The sequence below is a fragment of the Xenopus tropicalis genome, chromosome 2 (genome assembly GCF_000004195.4).
Source record: "Xenopus tropicalis strain Nigerian chromosome 2, UCB_Xtro_10.0, whole genome shotgun sequence".
Lineage (NCBI taxonomy): Eukaryota > Metazoa > Chordata > Amphibia > Anura > Pipidae > Xenopus > Xenopus tropicalis.
Window position 1 is genome coordinate 63,702,075 of NC_030678.2, and position 25,651 is coordinate 63,727,725.

At 37.6% G+C, this 25,651-nt stretch overlaps 1 protein-coding gene across 2 annotated transcripts; it reads right to left on the bottom strand.

The window, feature by feature from the left end:
* On the bottom strand, positions 1–25,596 carry tnni1 (troponin I1, slow skeletal type). 2 transcript variants are annotated; one of them, XM_031895627.1, is made up of 9 exons: positions 25,488–25,596; positions 20,660–20,679; positions 20,530–20,533; positions 20,322–20,363; positions 20,102–20,233; positions 15,165–15,254; positions 12,985–13,161; positions 10,854–10,979; positions 1–228 (listed from the first exon to the last, which is right to left on the bottom strand). In XM_031895627.1, the coding sequence occupies exons 2-8, from the start codon at positions 20,668–20,670 to the stop codon at positions 10,872–10,874; spliced, it is 564 nt and encodes a 187-aa protein (XP_031751487.1). In that variant the 5' UTR covers positions 20,671–20,679; positions 25,488–25,596; the 3' UTR covers positions 1–228; positions 10,854–10,871. The 2 variants fall into 2 exon arrangements, with proteins under 2 accessions (XP_031751487.1, NP_001096486.1); NM_001103016.1 differs by having other exon boundaries at positions 3–228; positions 10,868–10,979; positions 25,488–25,502.
* Between the last annotated feature and the right edge of the window lie 55 nt (positions 25,597–25,651).

Below are 25,651 nucleotides of genomic sequence, written 5' to 3' on the forward strand. Positions count from 1 at the left end.
TACAATGTTGAATATTTTATTGATCTGGATAAACTATACAAGAAGCGCACAGACAGCAACCCATCCTGGAATAAGAATCTCTTTACAATGGTAAAACCTTTACTAGGTTGCACAACCAACTTAAATTTAGCAGTAATAAAGGAGTGTGGGGAATGAATGTAAAAGTAGCAAGGGAAGCATAAATTCAAGAGATAATTGGAGTGAAAATGCTGACACTCTTCGTTAACCCTAAAAAGAAAAGAAAACATAAAAAGTGAATGTCTTTCAGAGTTTGCCCTGATAGGTAGATATTATGAAAAATAAAATATGTTTTAATTCCAAGGAAGTACTCTAAAAGAAATACATTTTTATACTAGTGGTTCCTGGCCACTGGGAAGGCTGCTGACTTGGTCTTTTATCGGCCCATGTATGAACACATTTACTCTCGCATTTTGTGGTTTGGAGTTGGCTTACTAGATAAGCTAAGCTAAGGAGCAACTGTGGTGTGTGAGGTTATATCTTTTTATTTAGATATGTAAAGGATCAGTTTTTAAACCATTGCTAATTTGCAACCGAGAGGCAATTGCCTATGCTGCAAAGCTGATTCTGTTCTAGTTTCTATATAATGCATATAATGCAATATAATATATAATGCAATGCACTTCTGTAATTAAAAGTGCTGACACTTAAAGGAAAACTATACCCCAGAATGAATACTTAACCAATAGATAGTTTATATCATATTAAGTGGCCTATTAAAGAATCTTGCCAAACTGGAATATGTATCAGTAAATATTGTCATTTTACATCCTTTCCCTTGATCCGCCATTTAGTGAAGGGCTGTGGGCTCCCTCAGAGATCACATGACCAGAAATAATGCAGCTCTAACTGTGATAGGAAGAAGTGTGGAAACAAAAGGCAGAACTCTGTCCATTAATTGGCTGATTGGCCTAGTATATACAGTATGTGTGCCTTGGCTTGTTTGTGTGCACTGCGAATCCTATGATCCCAGGAGGCGGCCCTTAATTTTTAAAATGGCAATTTTCTATTTAGGAGTACCCAATAGCACATACTACTAAAAAAGTACATTTTTATCAAAATGTTTATTTAGATGAAGCAGGGTTTTACATATGAGCTTGTTTATGCAATATATTTTTACACAGACCTACAATGTTTGGGGTTATATATTTCCTTTAAGTTTAAACAAAAAAATATAAATTATTTTGCTATAAAGCTGGCATTAGCCTCACAGTTAAAGGAATCCTGTCATGGGAAAACATGTTTTTTTTTCAAATTGCATCAGTTAATAGACCTTCTCCAGCAGAATCCTGAATTGAAATCTGTTTTTTTCAAAAGCAAAAACAGATTTTTTTATAATTAATATTGAAATTTCACAAGGGGCTAGCCATATTCTTCATTTCCCAGGGTGCTATAACCATGTGACCTGTGCCCTGATAAACTTCAGTTACACTTTTAGTAAGAAATTCAAGTCTGGCTTGAAACTCCTCCAGTTACATGGGAGTAAAGTAGAAGAAACAATAGGTTATCTGTAAACAGTTCTAATGTGTAGTGCTGGCTCTTTCTGAAAGCTCAGGCTCAGGCACAATGCACTGAGATGACTGCCTACACACCGATATTATTTGTAATTTAGAAATAAAAAGTATACCATAAAAATCATGACTGTATCCCTTTAAATAATTGTTTTAACTGATGTAACACCAGAGCACTGTGTAATATGTTGGTACTAAATACATGCTGCTAATAATAATAATAACAACAACACCAAATTCTGACCAAATGTTATAATGATAAATAATAATTCCTAACTTTGATTTAGCAGACTTTAGCAGCCTAGTGAATGTATAGTGTTGGATACAGAATACTAGAAACCTCTTGGTATGAGAGCAACCCAAATAATACACTCCTTTGAGCAACAGAAGTCATGACTGTCTGTTGGGTTTTTGGTGCTTAGCAAACAGGCTGTGAATTTCTCTGTGCCACAGCTGACAGTTTGAACCTTTTCATAGACAGCAAATATCCATGCAATGTCATTCCTGGATGAAATAAGCATCCTCAATTAGGGTTGCTCATTTTAGAGACATCACTGCAATGATGTTTTGCTGTAAATTGCATTCAAGTGGTAGGATTGCTAAATTGCTATTCACGTAATCTTCTATTGAAATTTGATGTGAGTCCTGTGCAATCTACACTTTAGTGCAACTGTCAAAATCACACTATGCATACTTGTTTTCTCATTTTGGACATCCACTTGGCTTCAACCAGAATCAATGGATATAAAATTAACTGTATTAATATGAGTACTTTGATTTTTGTTACAGACCACTGCTATAATTTCAATGAGGCTTGCAAAAAAAAATAATAAAAATATAACTTTAACTTATAATATATAACTTTGACTAGGAAGCTTTAATACAGGGGTGTACAAATGGAGAAGGGAAAACCGCAGAAGTGTCCCTCCTAGAGATTTATATGATGCTCCCCAGCATGCTCAAAATTTTAATGGACTTTTTTGTATGACATAATTGCTTTCTAATAATCCAACCTCAAAGTGTATAAGTGGACTAAGTGGGCAAAGAAAATCTCAGACTGAGTGTAATTAGTATTTTTTTAGTAAGCCAACAACAGCCCAAACCATGAGCTGTCAATCAGCCACTGTCAATCAGCCACTGTGTATCAGCGGAGAAGATGGGGCGTTACTGTGGGACATGTTCAGATACTTAGGTTCAGATTTTCATTTCTAAGGCTGAGGGAACATGGAGTGTTGGCTTTTTGCAGCAGAGCCAATGCTCTGAGTGCCCATGGCCCAATAGGCTTTGGTGGTGTGGGGCTAGTACAAATGAGGGCTCATTTATGAATGTAGTTGCAGTTGGGGTCTCACAAAAATGTTGACTTTTACTTTTCCTTTAAACTGTATGCATGCCTTGATTAAGGCCCTGTAGTCCATATCCAGATGAGGTTCAACTAGACAGCTAGTAGATGTAGACTAGCTAGTAGATTATGTGATGCACACGGATTTAATATTTTGCTCAGAGCCAAACCTAGAACTGATATAATCACTAGGGATGAGCAAACTTTTTTTGCATGGTACAGTTTCACAGCTTAATTCCAATGTTTGCTAGTGGTGAATGTTGTGAATCTTTGCTAGAATTTTGCTATGCGTTTTGTTGGAACAAATGTTTCTTTTTCTTCGCTGGGAAAAAAAACTCAGAAAAAACCATCAAGGACATTAATAGTATTTCTCCATGTTGTTTGTATCACAAGAAAAAAATTGCATCTTTTTGGACTGGAAAAATTCTGTAAAAAAAAGCTAGAGAATTGAAATCCTTCCATGTGCTTCCATTGTTTTTTGCTGAAAAAATGGCTCCCATCTCTGTTTTTACAGCTTTCGTTTTAAAATTGTAAATATTACATATAGTTTGCCTTTATGTCATTAGTCATTTCCTATTTGGCCCCATTAACAACTCAACCTGCTCAACATGTTTCAGTGACTCACGTTTTTTAAAACTCAAGTTACACTGGATCTGTGAGAAACTCCCATAATTATTAAGGCTGTACCTGAATTTGTCTGAATGGTTATAAGACCTATTTAAATGCATTAGGCATAATTACTTTTAAAAAAAATTCTTGTGTATCAATAAGGGAATGTGGGAAGGGAACTGTTAAAGTCTGCAAATATGAATCTATAAAGATGAGAAGAAAATGCTAATTTACCTTTTTTTTGTTCTGGGCATCCATTTTATACCGATATGCTATATATATATTCCAGCGCTGAAATGATTCATTCTATCACTCTTCATGTCAAGGCAGAGGAGGAAATCTTAACATTTGAAAGTTTTGTTTTTAGTAGTTAAAAAGATTGCAATAATATAAAAAGGCTATAAATATGATCCAGCAATGTTTAGAAGCATGCCAAAAGACTATTTTCCATCTAGGTCAAGAAGTGGTGATCAGGGAAAGGTGTTGCTCAAACGTTATGCATTTTAGCAACAAATTATTAAATTATGTAACACTATTTGGCTTGAGTAGGCAGGTAACACTGGAATGTTTTTAGTACATGAGTAGAATAGTATGTATCCAGACTAATATGTATTCACTTAGCTCCACTGTGCCTTGCCATTATTTATTGGATGAGGTGTTTTAACTATTTTTTAATATTATTTATTTATATCACATCAGAAAGTTGCGCATGTAAGAGCACAGAAAATAAAAATTATTTAACAACTAAGCATGATATATCTTTTACAGTTACAAACACTGAACACTGAATCTTTTAGTAGGGAATAGCATCCAATGAACATGTATGTGTATGCATTTTTATATTTGTGTATATCACAAAGTTAGAATTTTTGTGTCTAAAAATGCACCTTATATGCATTTTTGAGAATGTTTTTGAGAGATGTTTATTATTAATGGAAATGTTATATTGAAATTGAATTGCACAATGTTTAAAAATATTTGTCATCTTTTCTTATGCAGGAAATTATATTTAATTCTTCACTGTGATTAAAGTAACTGACTGAGTGAACATTTATTTTTTTACATGGCTAATATGTTTAATATGGTTTTTGGATACCTTTTATATGTATATTCAAAAATCTGTGGTTGGTGTATTCTTAGGTTCCCTTTGTCAATTAGAAAAAGTAACACATCTGTTAAGTGCATCTTAGCTTTTTTGGAGCAAAAAACACCCATTTGATGCTGTGTGCAAGTATCCTCGGGAAGGAAAAAAATTGTCTCATATCTCCAGTTAGATAAAAATGTATTGCACTAAATGTAATAATAATTGAATTTCACATCTTTAATAAGCTGTCCTGTCTTTGTCAAACTATTATATTGCCAGTTACTCCCATCTGGAAGTATAGGCAGCAGAAGATGTTTTTGGAAAAAGAAACAAGTGGTGCACTGTGCCAAATTTTTAGGCCATGCACACGTTTTACGCAGATTACAGCTTAAAGATTACTCTGTGGCATGCTGGCACAGTAATTTTGAACCAAGCCTACCTGTAGGCTGTCACTGGGCAATCACACATTAAAGGTGGCCATACACGTAAGGATCCGCTCGCCTGGCTCGCCTAGGCTAATTCGGTTGTTTGGCCCTGGGGCCGAACTATCAAATTATAATGACTGGAACAGGCGAAGTTGGTTGATCTCGTTGGTGCGGTCCCCGATGCGACTGCATTTTTTAACCTGCCCAATTGATATCTGACCGATTTTAGGCCAGATATCTGTCAGGCAGACCAGTCGTTGTTTCCCCTACACGGGCCGATAAGCTGCTCAATCGGTCCAAGGGACTGATATTGGCAGCTACAATCGGCCCGTGTATGGCCACCTTAACAGAATGCTCTATGTAGATTTAGGGGCAGATTTATCAAACTGTGAGTTTAGAGCTTAAAACATAAAAAATCACCCACATTTTATTTATTTCTATGGAATTTTTCAAGTGGTGAGTTCTAACCTTCACCCATTGATACTGTAAATATGCTTCTAAAAATCCCATAGGAATGAACAGAGCATGGGTGAGTTTTAATGTATTTAAAGTATTTTGCCCTAAACTCACATTTTCATAAATCTGCCCCTAAATGTGCATAATCAGCTTATGTAAAAAACTGTTACTGTGACAGGTTCACCAGACTTAATCATAGGCAGAGGGTGATATTTTTGTTTGGGGAGGCTAGTAAATGCCCTCGACTGTAGGTTTTATTGTCAACCTGCATGAAAAACAGTGTAACTTTGATGCATAATGCCCCAGAATACTGCATAAATGCAAGGCCAATGTTATTTCTATAAGCTTTTAAACATATTGTAGAATATATGCAGTTCTGGTGACATGTATAATGTTACCTGAACATATTGCAGGATAAATACATTGGCAGTTTAATGGATAATCTTTTTCAGGGATATGACAGGTTAAATAGTGTCATTTTCTTGTTAATTATCCAGTGACATTTTAAAACCCCTTTCACTTTAGGAATAAGACATTTTTCATGACCATATATTAACAAATATACTCAGAGCACATAGCAGAAAAACACAATGCCATTTCTATGCATATGTTTTATACCATCAGAACACATGAAAGGATAAATACCCCATTCCATGTATACTACCCCAAAACACATGGCAAGATAAATACAGTGCCGATCCCATATACCAGAACATGTGGCAGGAAAAATACAGTGTCAATTTCATGTATAGTACTGCCAGAACACATGGCAGAATAAATAGATTAATACAGTGCCAGTTCCATGTACAGGTATCAGACCCCTTATCCGGAAACCCGTTATCCAGAAAGCTCCAAATTACGGAATGCCCGACTCCCATAGACTCCATTTTAATCAAATAATTCAGAATTTTAAAACTGATTTCCTTTTTCTATGTAGAAATAAAACAGAACCTTGTAATTGATTCCAACTAAGATATAAATAATCCTTATTGGATGCAAAACAATCCTATTTGGTTTAATTAATGTTTTATTGATTTTTTAGTAGACTTAAGGTATTGAGATCCAAATTACGGAAAGACCCCTTATCAGGAATACCCTTGGTCCCGAGCATTCTGGATAATGGGTCCTATACCTGTACTGTATAATACCCTAGAACACATGGCAGTCACACAGTGACAGGAAAGGCAGAGAGAGAGACAGCAGCAGGCACAGCTGGAATACATACAATAATACAAGCTCTAAAAACTGAGATATTTGCTAATCATGCTCTGCCTTTCATACCTTCCTTTCTCTCTGCTAATATGGAATGAAGGAGCAATGTCATTACTGCGATCGCTTGTTCCTGCCTTCTGATCTAGGTCGCAGCCCACCTCTCCCTGCCCTTCCGACACCTTTGTCTGGAAGGGAATTCCACAGATTCATATTCCCCTTGAACTTCAAAGTTCAATATACACTTTTGTTCAATACGATCCTAGTAATTAAATGGATTGTTCACTTTCAAATTTGTAATTGTTTTTTATTTGTTTGTGGTTTTACAGTTATTTAGCTTTTTGTTTAGCAGCTCTCCAATTTGGAATTTCAGCAGCTATCTGGTTGCTAGCATCTTGTTTACCTTAGCAACCAGGCTATATGTTTACCTTGTTTACCTGGGCCTGAATAGAAAGATAAGGAATAAAAAGTATTTGAAAGCTAGGAAGGCACAGAAGAGGAATGCAAAAAATTCAAAAACTATGAAAAAAAACTGATGATGATGAATTGCAAAGTTGCTAGGAATAGGGCATTCTATAATATACTGAAAGTTAATGTAAGGGTGAACCACCCCTTTTAGCTTGTATTGCACTAAACAATGATCTTAAATAAACTTGTAAATGACAGTAGGGGTAAATTATCTTTTGCTCTCTCAAATAAATTAAATAAATATATCCAAGCTATTGTGATACTAACATCTTCAGTTAGTATTGATGTTGGTATATATATATATATATATATATATGTTATATGTACTGTATGTAAGTGTATAGATAGATCAGTATAGGCTTGTGTGTGCTGGGTTCACTTGATGGGTTTAACTTGATAGACTTTGGTATTTTTTCAGCCCAACTTAACTATGTAACTATATTAAGCATATCTCGATTTAGGCATATATGTAATAAATATACAAAACAAAAATGTCCACAGTGCAAATAAAACCGGTAAAGTTGGCAGTCCCAAAACCCACCCCCTTTAAGGATGCCTTTCAGATAAGGTGCTTAAAAGATGAATGGTTTCCTTGGAAAAGTTCAGGGCACATTCACACCCTAACAGTGTGCAAACTGCAAAAAAGTAAGTCAATTAATACTAATTGTTATTGCTATTACTCCAGAACTCCAGAAGAACATTTTTAACCATGTTTGAACTATAAGACCCTTGGTGCTGGTTGTGTTTTATTTTATATATATATATATATATATATATATATAGGTTCACAGAAGACAGCAAACTATAACTTTGCAAATACTTAAGGCAGGGGTCTCAAACTCACGGCCCGCAGGCCATTTGCGGCCCTCGGTACAATATTTTGTGGCCTGCACCAACGCCTTCGCAAAAGCAATGAATGGAACGCGATTTTTATTGCGATTCAAGGGACAATGCAAGGCACGGCGGGCGGGAGCTGCTGATTGCGGAAATGATGTTATGCCATCATAACAGTTATTATGGGAAGACGTTCTGTGTGCACAATTAGCTGCTAACTAAGGAGCTAATTGTGCACACAGAACGTCTTCCCATAATAACTGTTATGATGGCATAACGTCATTTCCGCAATCAGCAGCTCCCGCCCGCCGTGCCTTGCATTATCCAATAATGCAAGCCTTCATGGACTTTTTTTTGTGAAATCCCTTATGCGGCCCAGCCTCATCCTGACTTTGCCTCCTGCGGCCCCCAGGTAAATTGAGTTTGAGCCCCCTGACTTAAGGGGAAAGTTTCATGATTTTTTATGGTATACATTTTATTTCTAAATTACACTGTTTACATAGTAAATTATATACATAGCAAATTACCAATATAATATTGATGTGTAGGCAGCCATCTTAGTGAATTGTGCATTTGTGAGTCTGAGATTTCAGAAGGAGACAGCGTTACACATTAGAACTGCTTTCAGGTAACCTCTTGTTTTCCTACTCCCATGTAACTGGAGGAGTCACAAACTGGACTATAGGCGCCCATACACCTTTGGGTGGGCAATATCGGGAGAATCCAGGCTAATTCCTGGGGCCAAACAATCGAATTATAATGACGGGTATAGGCAAAGTCAGTCCGGGGACTGCATCAACGTGCCGATGTGGTCCCCGATCCAACTAGATTTTTCAACCTGCCCGATCGAGATCTGGCCGATTTCAGGCCAGATATCGGTCGGGCAGGCCCGTCGTTAGTGCACATACACGGGCCGATTAGCTGCCGAACGTGATGGACGTACGTCTTTTTTCAACCTAACTTACTATGTTACTAGGTTACTATGATTTCAATGCAAGATTCTGCAGATGTGTTTTGAAAAAAACATGGTTTCCTGTGACAGTATTCCTTTAACGAGTAAACAACAGAATTTCAAAATGGTACAGATATGGTCTCAGAATTTATTGGCACATTGTATAGGCATTATATGGCAGTGAACCAAAGATCATGAGTATTTAGCTTATTATCACTCATACTGGATCCAGTGGAACCAAATTTTAGTGATTATGTCATTACAGAGTTTCTCAGTAGTGATATGTATATATAATATATATGAGATCTTTTCCTTGAGAATAGTGGTTGATGGATGAGACATCTTCTAATCAAAACCTAGGGTCTTACAAATGTGTTGTGCAGTCTTTCCTCCATATGTTATAAAAGGCACCAAGTTTGGCCAGGAACAGTACCCCATAGCAACCAATCTGTAGGTAGCATTTACTGGCCACCTGTTTAAAAGCAAACATCTTATTGGTTGCTATGGGTTACTGCCCCTGGCCAAAATTAGTGCCTATTATTACATATGGGGGAAAGAAGTTTGCCTGTGACCTGTTTATTAACACATTCTTGTTTTTGTGTGGTTACACTATTGCCTCCCTTTTGCAATGTTTTTACAATGGACCATATTTGGTCATGAAAGACTCCTCAATCAGCTGTGAATGTGGTGACCTGTGAAGACTGTGTCAGTGGATATTGTATTTGCTTACATATTTCATTCTGCTAAATGGTGTGTGTTTTGTGATCTTAGAGGGGGCACATTTATATTGTTCTGTTTATTTAGCAGAAAGTAAACAGAAGCTTTGGCCGACCAATGGTAATTTTGCATTAGGAAAAATAACTATCGACCCACAAAAATAGGATGTAAGACAAGTGAAAGCCAGAGAATAATGAGGACTGTGTTCCATCAATAGTGTGAAAATGATAACTGACTAAAGATGGTGGCTCCAAATGCACTTGATTGGGACATTCAGGTCTATATACAGTAACTATATAATACACAAGAGCAGTAATGAGCGAATCAGTACCGTTTAGCTTCGCCGAAACTTTCGTAAAACTTTGGTAAAATTCACAAAATGTAAAAAAATTTGTTGCTGTACGCAACATTTTTTTACACACACCAATTTTTTTGACAATCGTGACTTTTTTTGTCGCAGTTAATTTTTGCACCCATTTTGCAAAAAAATGCGCCAATGCCCAATACGTGCTTAGTGATGTCATTTCTGTCACATGACTCACTATAACTGTGTATTATAATAAAGTACCCCTAATTGAAAAATATGAGGATACTAGATGGTTTCATGACCATATGCTTAAGAGTCCAGATACTCAGAACTGCATTTTTTACAAGAGGTCAGGGTTGACATAAAAAAGTGGAGGGCTATAATCTAATTTGACCATACTCCCAGCAGGTCTAGACTCTACCCCAATGTGCCCAAACCCCAGCCTGCCCTTAATCTAACTGGGTCCCAGACAGAAGTCTTATCAGCCTCCACTGTGAATAAGTTGTTTGGTTACCCTTACTTAGAGGCTGCAGTAATGGCACTCATTGTGGGGACATTACAAATCTGTTCTTGAACAGATGCAGCATTTACCTACTTGACTAAAAGTAATGCTTCTGATATGGCTGCATCATTAATGACTGGAGTTGTTTATACCAATATCCGTCTTTCTTACTACATTACATATCCCCCCATTTGAATCCCTTTCTTTATTACATATTCCCTTTAATTTATCTGCAGGTATGTATAATTTAATCACACTATGTTACTGTGATATCTTTACATACTAGCCATATTAAATAGTATATCAGTGATGTTTGCCAAATAACTCATGTGCTTGGGTGGCCCCAGAAATGTGTATGTAGCATAACCATGGGCATTTAGTTTAGATGCAGTGAATGAAGTTGTTACTGTGTTTTTTTTTACCTCTTCTCACTAACCTTCTCATTGTGCAGGTGGTGACTTAGCAGCATCAAACATCTTCTTTCTTCCCTCCATGCCAGACATTGCTTCCACATTTTTACGCCAATCACTTACTTCAACTGGGCGTTCCTGCTTACAAGTACATAACTCATTTTAATTGCTGTAAATAATAAATATTAATCTTTCAAACTGGTATTTGCTATTGAATCTAATTTTTAAGAAGCAAAGAATCAGTTATAAGTTATTGAGTTGTACATGGCATGGCTTTGCAATGTTGATATAATAAAGGTTAAATGGTAACAAGCCTGACTAAACTCTTTATCATTCAAAGGATTTAAATCAATATTTATTTGCATAATAAACAAAAATGTAATTCTAAGCAACATTCCAGCACAATTTGTTTATTCCTTTATGCTCTGCTGATTCTGACTATTAAAAAGTGTAGCAGAAGTTAGCCCTCCAATTTCCGCAGTGCATGCTTATTCATGGTTCTGTTAATCAGCAAATTTGTACTACAAGAATCAGGACCAGCAGTGTACTTCGCCCACTGCACAACCCATTGCCCCCCTCCCATCACGCGCCACCACCCCCTAATGTCAGCGTGTATGCATGCGCTCTGACCGTGGGAGAGAAAAAGCAATGCTCTGACATACAAGCTGGCAGTGGGGGGACCAGGGCGATGACAAGGGGAGTACAAGAGGTACATGCTTGAGGCCCCCCAGCATTGCACCCAAAGCATGTACCTCTTTAGTCTTCCACTAATTTCGGCCATGGCCACAGATGCAGAGTGCAATTTTGTCCCGGGCACTAGATTTGTTGACTTTATGTTTTACAAAACTGAAATTCAGCTTTTAAAATTACTAAAAGCAGATTTTTGCTGCCCCCCTGTAACCTGACACACACTGCCTTCCAGGGTCAACTTAAGGGGGGGACAGGGGGTACAGTTGTGCCGAGCCCCGTGAAATCTTCTTTCTTAAGGGGGCCCATTCACGTTACACAAAGCAACTTCTGCAAAAACTGCTTAGAAAGCTAGGTAACTTGCCTAGAACTAAAGTAACTTGTAAATATAGCAAAAGACAATGCAGAGAAGCTTTGCAGGGATAAACTCCAGTGACCACCAATGAATTAAAATACTTAAGGTAAATTCCACTGCCCCCAGTAAACTGAATGGCTTATTAGCACATTAATTATTCATTTTAACTATTTATAAGTACTAATTATAGAGCAACATCAGCTGTTTATTTTGGGATCTATTTACTGAATTATATCAGTGTCTTCTACATGAACTTTCCAGCAGGAGAATGACTGGTTATTGGGCCCCACAGTAACATCACTGGGCCCCTACGCTTACACAATTTACATAACTTATGCAAAAAATTACATTAGTTTAAAAGAAACTTACGTAATTTACGTATAGACTCCACTGACCCCCCAATTAAAATACTGACTTATTAGCACATTAATTATTTTTGCTATTTTTATTAACTACTACCGACTAGTTATTTGGCCCTACAGCAAGATCACTGGGTCCCAAAACGTACACAGTTTACGTAACTTATGCAAAAGCGTATGTCACTTCTATATCAAGCAATGGCAGCACAGAGCAGGGGCAAGTAGATGGGAAAGGGTTAAACTTAAGGCAAACTCTACTGACCCCCAATGAACTGACTGCTGCTGTCTAAGGAGCCTCCCTGCCTAGGTTAATACCCCTTACTAGAGATGTGCAAATTTGTAGAGATTTACAATGAAATGGCAGTTGATGGCCATAAACTCCAATGCATTTGTGCGAGAAAAAAAGCTCATTAACTCCAATGCATTTAAGAAAAAACCGCAGCAAAGAAATTTTGTCATCTTGCAAATGTTTCCTACTTCTTACCCAGTACTCTAGCTTTATTGCAACTTCCTTGTTGTTGTGTATACTATCCTCTCCCCTCTGCTGGATGAATCCAATTGACTAAATAAATTATGATTTACAAATTACACGATTTCCACACATATATGTGATAAAATTGACCACCTTATGTAAATAATTTCATAACATGATGGCACTACATAAAAAATGTTAATTAAAATATATATTGTAAAAAATGTTTGTTGTAATATGTTGTAAAAACTGAAATAAAGATATTGTCACCTTCTCAGTATCTTCTTTCTTTACAGATTTTAAATTGGCACGGAGGTCCATGGAAACCTTGTGCTTTGAACCCAAAAGTGCACGAAGCATGGCATCTGCAGATACTCTAACTCTGCGTAGAGCAGGCCTCTTGAACTTTCCACGAAGATCCAGCACTTTCATTCTCAGATCCTGAATCTTAGTAAAGCAATTAGTAAAGGAAATACATTTGAATTTGAAGCTGCACTACAGGGGAGTTATATATAAAGTACACATGCTGCATGTTTAGGGTAAGTTTATAAAAGTAGCAACCAATCAAATGCCGATTACCCCCAGATTTTTACAAACTATCACACATTATTACAAAATTGATGGAGTTAATGCAACAGCAGGCTAAAGAAAGACAATAAAGTTGCGATTGTATCAGGTTAAGACTAAATTAATGGTTATTATGTGTTGCTTCTAATTTGTTATTGGATTATTTGTTTGCAGTTGACCTATAAGTACTCTTCAGCTGATTTTTTTTCATTTTCATTAATTTCTTGTACAAACCCTGTCCTTGCAAATGGAATCAAAACTTAATCTTATTCTTCTCTTATTCTTCTGCAGTGATATCCAACTTCTGTGGTGCCGAGAACCAAAATGTTTCTAGCATACATAGAGGAGGATCGCTAATGGAAGCAAGTTTTGGCCACTACCCTTTTTTAAACCACACCCATGTTATCACAATGGTGGTAGTGTAGCAAAAACTCAAATGCTTGGTACTCACTGTGGAGATATCAACCATCATTCATATGTGAAAGAATTATATTATGTCATATTAAGCCCATTCTTAAATCAATATTCCTTCTCCTCCCCTGTGGATAGCACAGCAACCCCCAGCACATAATTACACACCTTAGGGACCATTTAATGGCTATTTCCAACTGCTAACAAACTCCCAGAACAAACCCCTGCCAGGTTCACCTCCCACAGGCAACATAGGGCAAGCAGAGTATGGCACTCACAGGCAGCATAGGGCAGGCAGAGTATGGCACACACAGGCAGCATAGGGCAGGAAGAATATGGCACACACAGGCAGCATAGGGCAGGCAGAGTATGGCACACACAGGCAGCATAGGGCAGGAAGAATATGGCGCACACACAGGCAGCAAAGGGCAGGCAGAGTATGACACACACAGACAGGACTCTGCCTGCCCTATGCTGCCTGTGTGTGCCATACTCTGCCTGCCCTATTCTGCCTGTGTGTGCCATACTCTGCCTTCCATACCCTGCTTGTTTGTGCCATACTCTGCCTACCCTATGCTGCCTGTGTGTGCCATACTCTGCCTGCCCTGTGCTGCCTGTGTGTGCCATACTCTGTCTGCCCTATCCTGCCTGAGTGTACCATACTCTGCCTGCCCTACCATGTCTGTGTGTGCCATACTCTGCCTGCCCTATGCTGCCTGTGTGTGCCATACTCTGTCTGCCCTACCCTGTCTGTGTGTGGCATACTCTACCTATCTTATGCTGCCTGTGTGTGCCATACTCTCCCTGCCCTATGCTGCCTAAGTGCCATACTCTGCCTGCCCTTAGCGGCCTGTGTGTGTGCCATACTCTGCCTGCCCTATGCTGCCTGTGTGTGCCATACTCTGCCTGCCCTATGCTGCGTGTGTGCAATGCTCTGTCTGACCAATGCTGCCTGTGTGTGCCATGCTTTGTCTGCCCTTTGCTGCCTGTGTGTACCATACACAGTACATACAGTGACATAGTGCTGGCACTGTTTCTACAGTCTGAGTTGAACAATGTGGGTGCTTACAGCCTGAGGTGTGAACAATGCAGGGGATGAACAATGCAGAGATTAAAAGGTGTGAACAGCACAGGGAATTACATGTTTAAACAATACAGGAGAATTACAGTCTGAGGTGTGAACCAATCTCAGCACTGATACCATTTAAAGTTTACACAAAGATAAGCATCAAAACAGCTGGACAGGTGGGGGGGGCCACACAAAGGGGGGTTGCCAGTTGGACAGCACTGTTCTAAGGCATATTTATAACAATGACTAAAATGTTCACCACAGTTTGCCAGAGGGTAACTCCATAGCTCTTTATTTACCTGTATAGGAGTTTAAGGTGCAGATTAATCAGACAGAGAACATAATTTTTCACCCTTGTAATGACTGCATTGGAATTTTACAACTAAAGCAAAAGGTTTCTTACCTCCCTGGTGTTGTGATTGACTTTTACTTCAATATCATATCTTTCCTCGTCCACAATGCCAACTTTTTCATGTAGATCTCTGCATAATTCCTGTTAGGGGATGGCCAAAACCAGGTCAGAACACTAATATAATACTTATTTAAAAGGAATCACTGGGGGCACCCCCCAGTGATTAAGATCGCTGGTGCTCCTTTTAGCCTAAAACTGCACCAGCTCAGGGTACGTGCAGGCGAGCAATCCACTTTACCATAGAGTAAAATTTACCAAGCAATTATAAAGCAGACCAATGATATTATTATGTAACTGCCAATGTATTTTTGTAGGTATGTCTAACATGCAGTATTATGATATTCATATCATTTACATTAATGTAATTGTACTTGTTACTAAAGCTTGAAATCATGAACACATGAACTTTGATACCAAAATAACATTGTATTTGCACTGTATAAGAGATGTATGGAAAATAACAATTGGTTATGGAAGGTAAAATGAACAAGTGGGAAAACTGCACAGTAATATATTGCATTTGTTTGCAGCAATCTACTGTAGTTGGAATTTGCTTCACAAGACAATATATTACTCTTGCCTTATGATGCCAGTACTGGCATAAACAGATCTATGGCTCGAACAAGATATCTGACAGTCAGTGAAACAAATCTGAACAGGAAAATCTAAAAGGAAATGCTAAGTTACTGGGGGGGTGCTAAATGCAGCCCCAGTTCAATTCTTATGGTTGATGCCATATGGGGCTGATTCTGGGCCTGCAGAAAAAGAAATACCAAAAATCAGCTGTCATCAGCGTCCTACCTTGCCTGCACCTAGTCAGACACAATGCTTTTAGGTGCAAGCAATGTAGGAGGCTGATGCCAGTGGAGGGACTGATTCACAGCAAGCAATGCCAGGCAGCAGCTGCAAGGGCAAACAAGGTTCTGAGCTGTATTAAAAGGGGTATAGATTCACGGGAGGAGGGGGTTATTCTTCCCCTTTACAGAGCACTGGTAAGGCCCCATCTAGAATATGCTGTTCAGTTTTGGTCTCCAGTGCTCAAACGGGACATTATTGAGCTAGAGAGGGTCCAGAGAAGGGCAACTAAGCTGGTAAAGGGTATGGAAAGTCTCGGTTATGAAGAAAGACTGGCCAAGTTGGGTCTGTTTACACTGGAGAAGAGGCGCTTAAGAGGTGACATGATAACTATGTATAAATATATAAGGGGATCATATAATAACCTCTCTAATGTTTTATTTACCAGTAGGTCCTTCCAACGGACACGAGGGCACCCACTCCGTTTAGAAGAAGGGAGGTTCCATTTAAATATTCGGAAAGGATTTTTTACAGTGAGAGCTGTGAAGTTGTGGAATTCCCTCCCCGAATCAGTCGTACTGGCTGATACATTATATAGCTTTAAGAAGGGGCTGGATGGATTCTTAGCAAGTGAGGGAATACAGGGTTATGGGAGATAGCTCTTAGTACAAGTTGATACAGGGACTGGTCCGATTGCCATCTTGGAGTCAGGAAGGAATTTTTTCCCCTCTGAGGCAAATTAGAGAGGCTTCAGATGGGGTTTTTTGCCTTCCTCTGGATCAACTTGTAGTTAGGCAGGTTAGGTATAGGCATTATGGTTGAACTTGATGGACGTATGTCTTTTTTCAACCCAACTTACTATGTTACTATGTTACAGCCTGCATTTTTTTTACAGGCCAAGAATCAGCCCCGAGTGGCATCAGCCTAAACTTTTTCCCTGTGCTCCATTTTGGAAAAACTGCACAAAATGGGGTAAAAATAACATTGCAACTCAATACTACTACTTACTTACTGTAAACCTGTTTAGGCTTGCAGCAGAACAGCCTTTTATAATACTGTGCATGTGTAAGTGTAATTCATTACTAGGGATTCTGGACAAAGGTACGTAAATTGTTGGCGTGATCATTTTTCCTGAAAGATGCACTGTACTGGGGTAAAAACTTAGCAACTGGATTCAATAATGGTTGCCAAAGATTTTGGACCCCCTATTAAATCCAGATTTCCTCATCCTTTAACAATAGAATGTGGATGAACTTTACATCTACAACCCAGATGAACTGTTGTGACAATTTTCTGATACATTTTTTTCTGTGAGCAACTATTCCCTTTAATCTCTGAAAATTTGTCTGAAAAATGCACCATCCAGTCACCTACTAGGGATGTGGGGAACTCAAAAAAAAAAGTTTGCGAACGCGTTCGCGAACTTACGCCAAAAAGTGCGAATATTTGCGAACTTTGCGAACCCCATAGACTTCAATGGGAAGGCGAACTTTAAAACCTAGAAAAGCCATTTCTGGCCAGAAAACTGATTTTAAAGTTGTTTAAAGGGTGCCGTGACCTGGACAGTGGCATGCAGGAGGGGGATCAATGGCAAAAATTTATCTGAAAAATACTTTGTTGACACAGCATTGCGTAAAATCGCAAAGGCAGCTGGCAGACCTAGCGGAAATACGCTGCATTTTTTGCTATTAGCACCATGGAAACGGGATTTGCTGAAAAATGCCATGTGTGACTTGTGCGCGAAAAAACACAGCGGAAAAACGCGAACCCAAATTGCGAACATACGCGAAAAGTTCGCGAACTTCCGAACTCGCGAACACCCGATGTTCGTGCGAATTAGTTCGCCGGCGAACAGTTCGCTACATCTCTATCACCCACACTCACGGGCCACTGTGACCCTTCCAGGGATGGGGAGAATGGTGGGCATCACTGGTCCTGCTCAAGGAAAGAAGGGAGTTGTTGGTCCTTACCAACTGGGGTGATGCCATGATACCTCTACTTGGCTTACCTCTTACATGGCATACCTCTTGAGGAATCCATATTTTGCTTAGGTTTGTATATACATCCACACCACCAAAAAGCACAGCACTCACTTTATCCTAAGTGATGCTTTATTGTTTATTATAAAAATATCTTCATTGTCCATTCATTGTCATATTCATAGTCAGAGTCTAGACTAGCTGCACTAATGCTTTGGAAGCATCCACATCCTTGGTCTTGCCATTAGTGTTTGGTTTCTGTGTGTATGTGTGTATATACATATATATATACAGTACATCCATAGGCTGGCACACTGCTTTAAAAACTTCAAAAACCCAGGTACATGGTAAAAAACTTAAAGTTCACAAAAAGACCAGCAACAACAGGAATTTTAATGAAAACCCAAATGTGTATTCAGTAGGGACATACAGCCAACATTATGTTTCGGACTGTCTGTATGTCCCTACTGAATACACATTTGGTTTTTCATTAAAATTCCCAGTGTTGCTGATCGTTTTGTAAAATATATATATACACACATATATAATCTCCAGTGTGTTGTTTTTATCTGTTGCTATAAATAATGCTTTCAGCATCTGGTACCTACAATCAAAATGTACAATTATATAAGATAGGGGGTATCCAAACTGAAGTCCAACAGCTGTTGATGAAATACAGTGATGAAATTCCCAGTGTTCTCTAAATGCCAGTCATGAAACCACTCATATTACAAGAACTAATTTTTCAAATTTAAAAGGAAGTAAGCCAGAGATTTCTACTCAGAAGTCCTCCTGATTTGGTTGAACTAAAAGTTACAGGTCCTTTGACAAGTGAAGACTTAACATCCCAGATAAATGATAACACCGTATTAATCTTTTGCTCAGAATGGCATTGCTTGCTACAGCTTTTATCTTCAAGCACTCATAAGTGCTTTTCCATCAGAGATTCACTTTAATATGTGTCTAGTATCACTAAGGGGCACATTTACTAAGACACGAATCTGAACCGAATTGGAAAAATTCCGATTTGAAAACGAACATTTTGCGACTTTTTCGTATTTTTTGCGATTTTTTTCGGCGTCTTTAAGACTTTTCGGAAATTGTCGCGACTTTTTCGTTACCAATACGATTTGCACGAAAAAACCCGAGTTTTTCGTAGCCATTCCGAAAGTTGCGCAAAATCTGGCGATTTTTTAGTAGCGTTAAAACTTGCGCGAAAAGTTGCGCCTTTTTCGTAGCGCTAAAACTTAAAAGGTGCGACGTTTCGCGCAAGTTTTAATGCTACGAAAAAATCGCAACTTTTTGCGCAAGTTTTAACGCTAAGAAAAATTGCCAGATTTTGCGCAACTTTCGGAATGGCTACGAAAAACTCGCGTTTTTTCGCACAAATCGTATTAGTAACGAAAAAGTCGCGACATTTTTCCGAAAAAAACGCAAAATACCGATCATTACGAAAAAAACGCAATCGGATGCATTAGGCCCGTTCGTGGGTTAGTAAATGTGCCCCTAAGTGTAAAGGTGAAGGATCACATAGAAGGTCTGAACCTGATGGATGTTTGTCTTTGTCAGCCTAAAATGCAACTGTAACACTTGTTTTTCAGAATATATGTACATATATGCAGACCCTGTAAGGCCCTAATTAAGCAATGTCAATATTTCTTGGTAGAATAGGACAGCTTACCAATGTTTTGGGGCCCTAAATTAAATTTGTAATGGGGCCCCAGTAACATCTAGTTTTGCCTCTGTATCATACTGAATTATTACTAAATCATGGGGCCAGGGAACGTACATTAATATTGAATAAGGTAGAGGGCAAGGTATGTAAAGGCACATAGGAGCATTGGATTTTACACTTGAAATTGACCAGGTGGCAAGTACAGGACTTGCTTTGTAAACTGTGCCCCGGTGTACTCTTTTTTAGCATAAGCATGGTCCATGTCTGCAAATTACAGAGGCAAGTTTTGATCTCCATGGTTTTATATGGATTACAGCTAGCACAGTAAGGGGGTTATATAAATAAAGAAGCAAAGTTTGCTACAGGTCTAATCAACATGTTATGTATCAAATATTAACATGTAATATAATGAATATACCAACCACAACACAAACAATTTAGATAGCACTAGTCTTATGTATAAAATAACAGTTTAATACCTGTAGTGCAGCTAATGACAGGCCATGGTAATTTTCCTGGGGTACTCTCTCACTTAAGTATCTTTCCTTCTCTTCTTGTGTATTAATATGATCCTGATCCCATGCCTCTTTTGCCTTTGCCAGCATTAAACTCTGTAGGGAAATTGAGAGCTGGGTAAGCTACCATTCTTATTCATTACTCAGTATATACATTGCATTCTCTTTAGTTCATATCTGTTACCTTTAGAAGGAGCTTGCGGGATGCTGAAATTTTTGATTTCCTCTGTTGAAAAGGAACCATTTACAAAAGAGAAATAATTATGTTTCATAATAAAAACATTTGAGCAAAAGATGAAGACAAATGATATGTAGCTACAAGGTAAAGAAATGGGAATATGATGAGGGGGGTCTTGTGAGAGAAAGGATCAATATATAAAAAATGTACTTACCTCACTGTGTTATCAGATTCACAAAAAAGAAATGGAAAACATATATATAAATATTTTAGTTTCAGGATACAAAAAATATAAATGGCATATAGATGATATCAGTCGGCAGAAAAATAATTCAAATACTCACGGTTCAGGCATGTTGACAATCTGTGAGGTAACCAAGAGAAAATAAATTATTTTGTGGGAAACATGTCTAAAGAAAAATATATCTTCATATAAGTAATACTGTCTGAATAGTCAAGTTATTAAGAGATCAACCACCACATCTATCATGTTGAAATGGTGTACATGGTGAGGCAAACATATTTTACAGTTTTTCTTTAAGGAGTAAAAAGTTATATACATAAATATTAGCACCCCTATACTTTTGCCTAAATGGCATTGTACTGCCTATGGCAGAAGCAGGCAAAAACAGGAGGGGCCACTCATAAAAAGGCTAAATGATGCAGTTCACCTAAAATCAGAATGGGGGTTAACTGGTATTCATGATAAACCCCAGAGTTTGATCACACAATCCAAACAAACTATGGATCAAATCTCAGATTACAAACAAAATATTTATCATAACTGGTCAAACAGACACTTGTACGTAAATTAACCTGATAACTTTTAGCCTTTTTACTGCCACAGGTAGTAAAATCTATGATCTGTTATTAAAAGTGCCAAAGTGCTCCAGATCAAAAAGTGCCCATGGGTTTTTAATATACAATTCAGCAATTATCCATAAAACATATTATTATCTATATATTTGGTACTGGACCAGTTAGAAGACATTCAGATAGTGAGGTTTAAATGTAATAGTCTACCGGTATTGGGTTTGAATATACAATTTAGGAATCATCCAACTACTTATATATTTTGCAAATATATAATGAAAGGCTTGAAAAATATGGATTATTATGATTCTATAGTTGGCGCTATAAACACACAAATGAACCTGCACAACTTAGTCACTGACATAAAGTGGCTCAAATTTAAGTAAAATCTCATTCAGAAGTGCAATAAGACCACAGATATAAATACCCTATATGAAAAAACACATACATTATTAGACTATCCTATCCATTAAACTTATGTATTTACTGGGCTTTGTTTTCTGGGCAAATTTCCCTAATTACTGTAACCAATGTTGCCTGTAAGATGTACTTTCATGGGCGTGAACACAAATTTTGAGGAAATTGCACGCAACATATTGTGGTCCGCACAAAGAATTTTGTGTGAAAACACAAACATTCATATTTATTCTGACCTGAGCACACAGGTTTAAAAATAAGTTTAAAATACATGCACAAAATATTTTTTGCGCACATTGCCAAGAAAGAAATGCTGAAGGAATGGCTGTAAACCATAACAATTATTCAGCTCTTGGTTGAAACATTTTACTACTACTAAATACAATAAAACACCTTTACTCTGACTGGCTTGGAAATGTGACTATGACTAATGTGACCCAATGCTTCCTTTTTTAAGTGTCAGTGGAAAACACAGTCTTGCTAGTGTTGAATTGCGCTGGTGACTGATGCACCCTGTTGATCAAAGCAAATCAGTATCTGTGAAGAACCAATTAATGAAGCTGGCAATGTGGAATTTAGCTGATTGAGCCTTCCTTAACATTGCTTATGTGTCCCTCACCCATCAAAAAGCTATACAACCAGGGAGTGGCACAGTTTCTAGCAGCTACCCACCCTTTTGCTCAAAAATGACTGTGGTCTACCAATCAGACAGCTTGAATATTTCTATGATACTCCAAGCTGCTCAATATAATTAGTGCTGTGCTTATACTCTTTGCAGCCTTACTCTTTATTGGCATGGTATTTATAATGAGAACTGTTCTTGGTGAAAAGTATGTGTGCAAGGAGGGCATTTTAACTGCTACTTGTAAAAAAAAGTTATCACATGCATAATTATGAAAATCATTGAATTTTCTAGAATTGTGCAAATGAAAGGAACTTAAAGTTTAATAAATTTGCACTTTAGAGAGAAAATGCCCATAGATTTGATAAAGTACAGTAGTGGTGCACTCTGTAAATCTGTGGCCCCTGGAGTAGTGCAGAGATATTTTAATCACAAAGAGTTTTAGTAAGAGTTTTGTTATATAATAAAAGGCACTATGTTTGCCCAGGAACACTAACCCATAGCTACCAATCAACAGGAAGAATTTACTTGTCACCTTCATTTTTAAAGGCAAGCATTTTATTGATTGCTATAGGTTAATACTGCTGGGCAAACATAGTGCTTTTTATTACATACGGGGGTTTACTGAGCAAAACCAACTTTAGAAACTAGAATCATTGCTAGTTGCCAATTTGTTAGGGCACACAAGGAATACCAGGTAGGAGTACACAGGCCTGTTCATTGAGGAGGTTTGCAATTTTAGTTACTGTGGGATGCCTAACAATTTGGCATCCCCAATGATTTAGGTTCTGTTTAAAGGAGCAGTATATAGCTATGTTTTACAAAAGCAAAATTAATAGTAGTGGGATTCAAAACAAGATTGACTCCAGCCTGTGTTGGACTTTGGTTAAGGGCTCACCACACCAACCAGGACAAAGGTCTCACCATCAACCAATAACTTTAAATAAGCATCTCTGCTAACTGCCAGAACCCTTAATTTTATCAGCTGGAGTATTAACCATGTAACTTGTTTTTTAATTCTAAAAATAGTAAGAAATATCACAACCAACACATTCATACAGTCAGTCACTGACAGAGCAGCTGGCTGAATCCAGCATGACTGCAACAATTTGCAATCTAATACTCAAAAACAGAATGATCTCATTTACAGTGGGAAAAATTGGATTATTAAGCATGCTAATAAACATTTATATTTCAGAAACTATAAGAAAAAATGCTGAAACTGATGTTTCTGAAAAATAATAATAAAGCATTCACTGCTGTAATGCCCAAAAAGTAGTTTCCCTTAAAATGTATATAATCCTCACCTGCGACACTAATTAGCAAATCTTGTAAGGCATACCAATACAAAATGGAGTAACAACAGCACTCACAAATTGCTTTAAAGGAACAGTAACACCAAAAAATGAAAGTGTTTTAAAGTAACTGAAATATAAGGTACTGTTGCCCTGCAATGGTAAAACTGAGGTGTTTGCTTCAGGAACACTACTATAGTTAATAAATAAGCTGCTGTGTAGCCATGGGGGAAGCCATTCAAGGTGGAAAAAAGGAGAAAAGGCACAGGTTACATAGCAGATAACAGATAAGACACCATTGTATTCTACAGGGTTTATCTGTTAGCTGCTATAAAACCTGTGCCTTTTCTTCTTTTGAATGGATGCCCCCATGGCTACACACCAGATTTTATATAAACTCTAGTAATGTTTCTGAAGCAAACACACAACTTTTACCAGTGCAGGGCAGCAGTACATTATAGTTTAATTTCTTTAAAATATATACATTTTTTGGTGTTACTGTTCCTTTAAAGCCTTTTGATCAGATTTTATCTGTTGGATGTTGTCTTTTGTTCCTGCATCTACATCTGACAATCTTGGTGGATGCAGATGCACTGTGCAGCCTTCCCTTCCAATGGATGTGTCTTGTCAGATCTCAAATGTTCCAAATACTTTACACATCAGATTTTTCTATTAGTCACATAACATTTTAACCAACGCAACTACATCCAGCTTGTAAAATGCATTGCGTCAATCCAACACCATCCTACAAAGTCTCCCATGTAGATTATCTCTATGATTGCCATGACTAATTAGTGACATTTTATTTAATTTCAAATATCTTTGCAGTAATAAGTGTAGTAAAAGGTACTCTCATTTAAAAAAACAAAAAAAAAAAAACAAATAAAAAAATACCCCTAGACAGGGGTATGCAGAAATTTATATATGGAGAGAGGAAAAAGTGTAGAATAAGGGAAATTGTGTTGTATAAGAATAAAGCACTAGAGACTAACAAACCTAGTTTAATCAGTGCAGAAGCTATGGCAAATTATGGTCATTACAGAGACTTATTTACATGATTAAGAGGAAGATGGAGAGGCTGATGCATTCATAGGGAGAAAGATGAAAGAGAGAGATTCTGAGTGGGAAAAATGGAGCTAAGCATTTGATAAGACTTAGGGGCAGATTTATCAAAACACGAGTTCAAATCCCGAATGGGAAAAAGATTACAAATATCACGAAAAAATCGTATTAGTCATGATAATATTGTATTGGTGATCTGAAAGTCACGAAATTTTCGTACATAAAGATTGTAAACAGCGGCAAAGCCGAGCCGATTTTTTTGCACTAAAAAAAAGGAAAAGTCGCGCAAGGTACGAAAAAGTTGCAGAAAATACGATTGGACCGACCGATCGAATGAACGAACGAACGAACGAACGCTGGGAGCGTTCGTGGATAAGTAAATGTGCCCCTATGTTGCAGAGTAATGCATGTTATGAAAGAGATGTAGAAGCTGATATACTGGTGGAAAGAAATAACATGTCTGGTGTATTGGTAGGGAGAGAGATACAGAAGCTGATGTATTCCGTTGAAAGAGGGATGCAAAGTTGTGATTATGCAAAAAATCAGAGACTGCATTTAGGACTCAAGTTTATACACTGGGGAGAAAGTTTCTCCCCAGAAACAAATGGCCTGGGTGCATAGAGGCATAGACATTGTATAAATCTGACTATACTAAGCATTGAGTATGTTTGTAAAATCTTATTTTAACCATAATTAAATATCATTTTCATTATGTTGGTGATGATTAAATGGATGAAACAATTTTAATTATATATCTATCAATAATAAAAATGGCAACATTCCAAAAATGCCAGCATAAATAGAGAGGCTGTTGTGATATATGTGATTTTAGCTTAACCTTGCACAATATTTTCAATCTTTCTCTCTTTAAAAGAGAATACCAAGTTGTATACAATGTAACAAGACATGAGTAAGTAACAATGTATAAGAAAAAAAACTATAATAATACTTCTGGACACTTACCTATCTACAGAGCCTTCACTGAATGAAGAGTGCACAAATTCTGTACTGCCTTCACTGTGTAAGGATTTTTAACCCAGGATTTTGAACACAATAGAGCACCACGCCCACCAACACTTTTAATACCAGATGGTCTGGCAAAGAGGAAAAACTCTTTGTTCTGATAT

What these genes read in the sequence shown, in the direction of transcription:
- tnni1 (XM_031895627.1), bottom strand. An exon ending in TGTCATTAGCTGCACTACAG is followed by an intron (nt 15,255 to 20,101) that starts GTATTAAACTGT and finishes ATCCCCTAACAG; the next exon opens with GAATTATGCAGAGATCTACA. An exon ending in TCAATCACAACACCAGGGAG is followed by an intron (nt 13,162 to 15,164) that starts GTAAGAAACCTT and finishes TGCTTTACTAAG; the next exon opens with ATTCAGGATCTGAGAATGAA.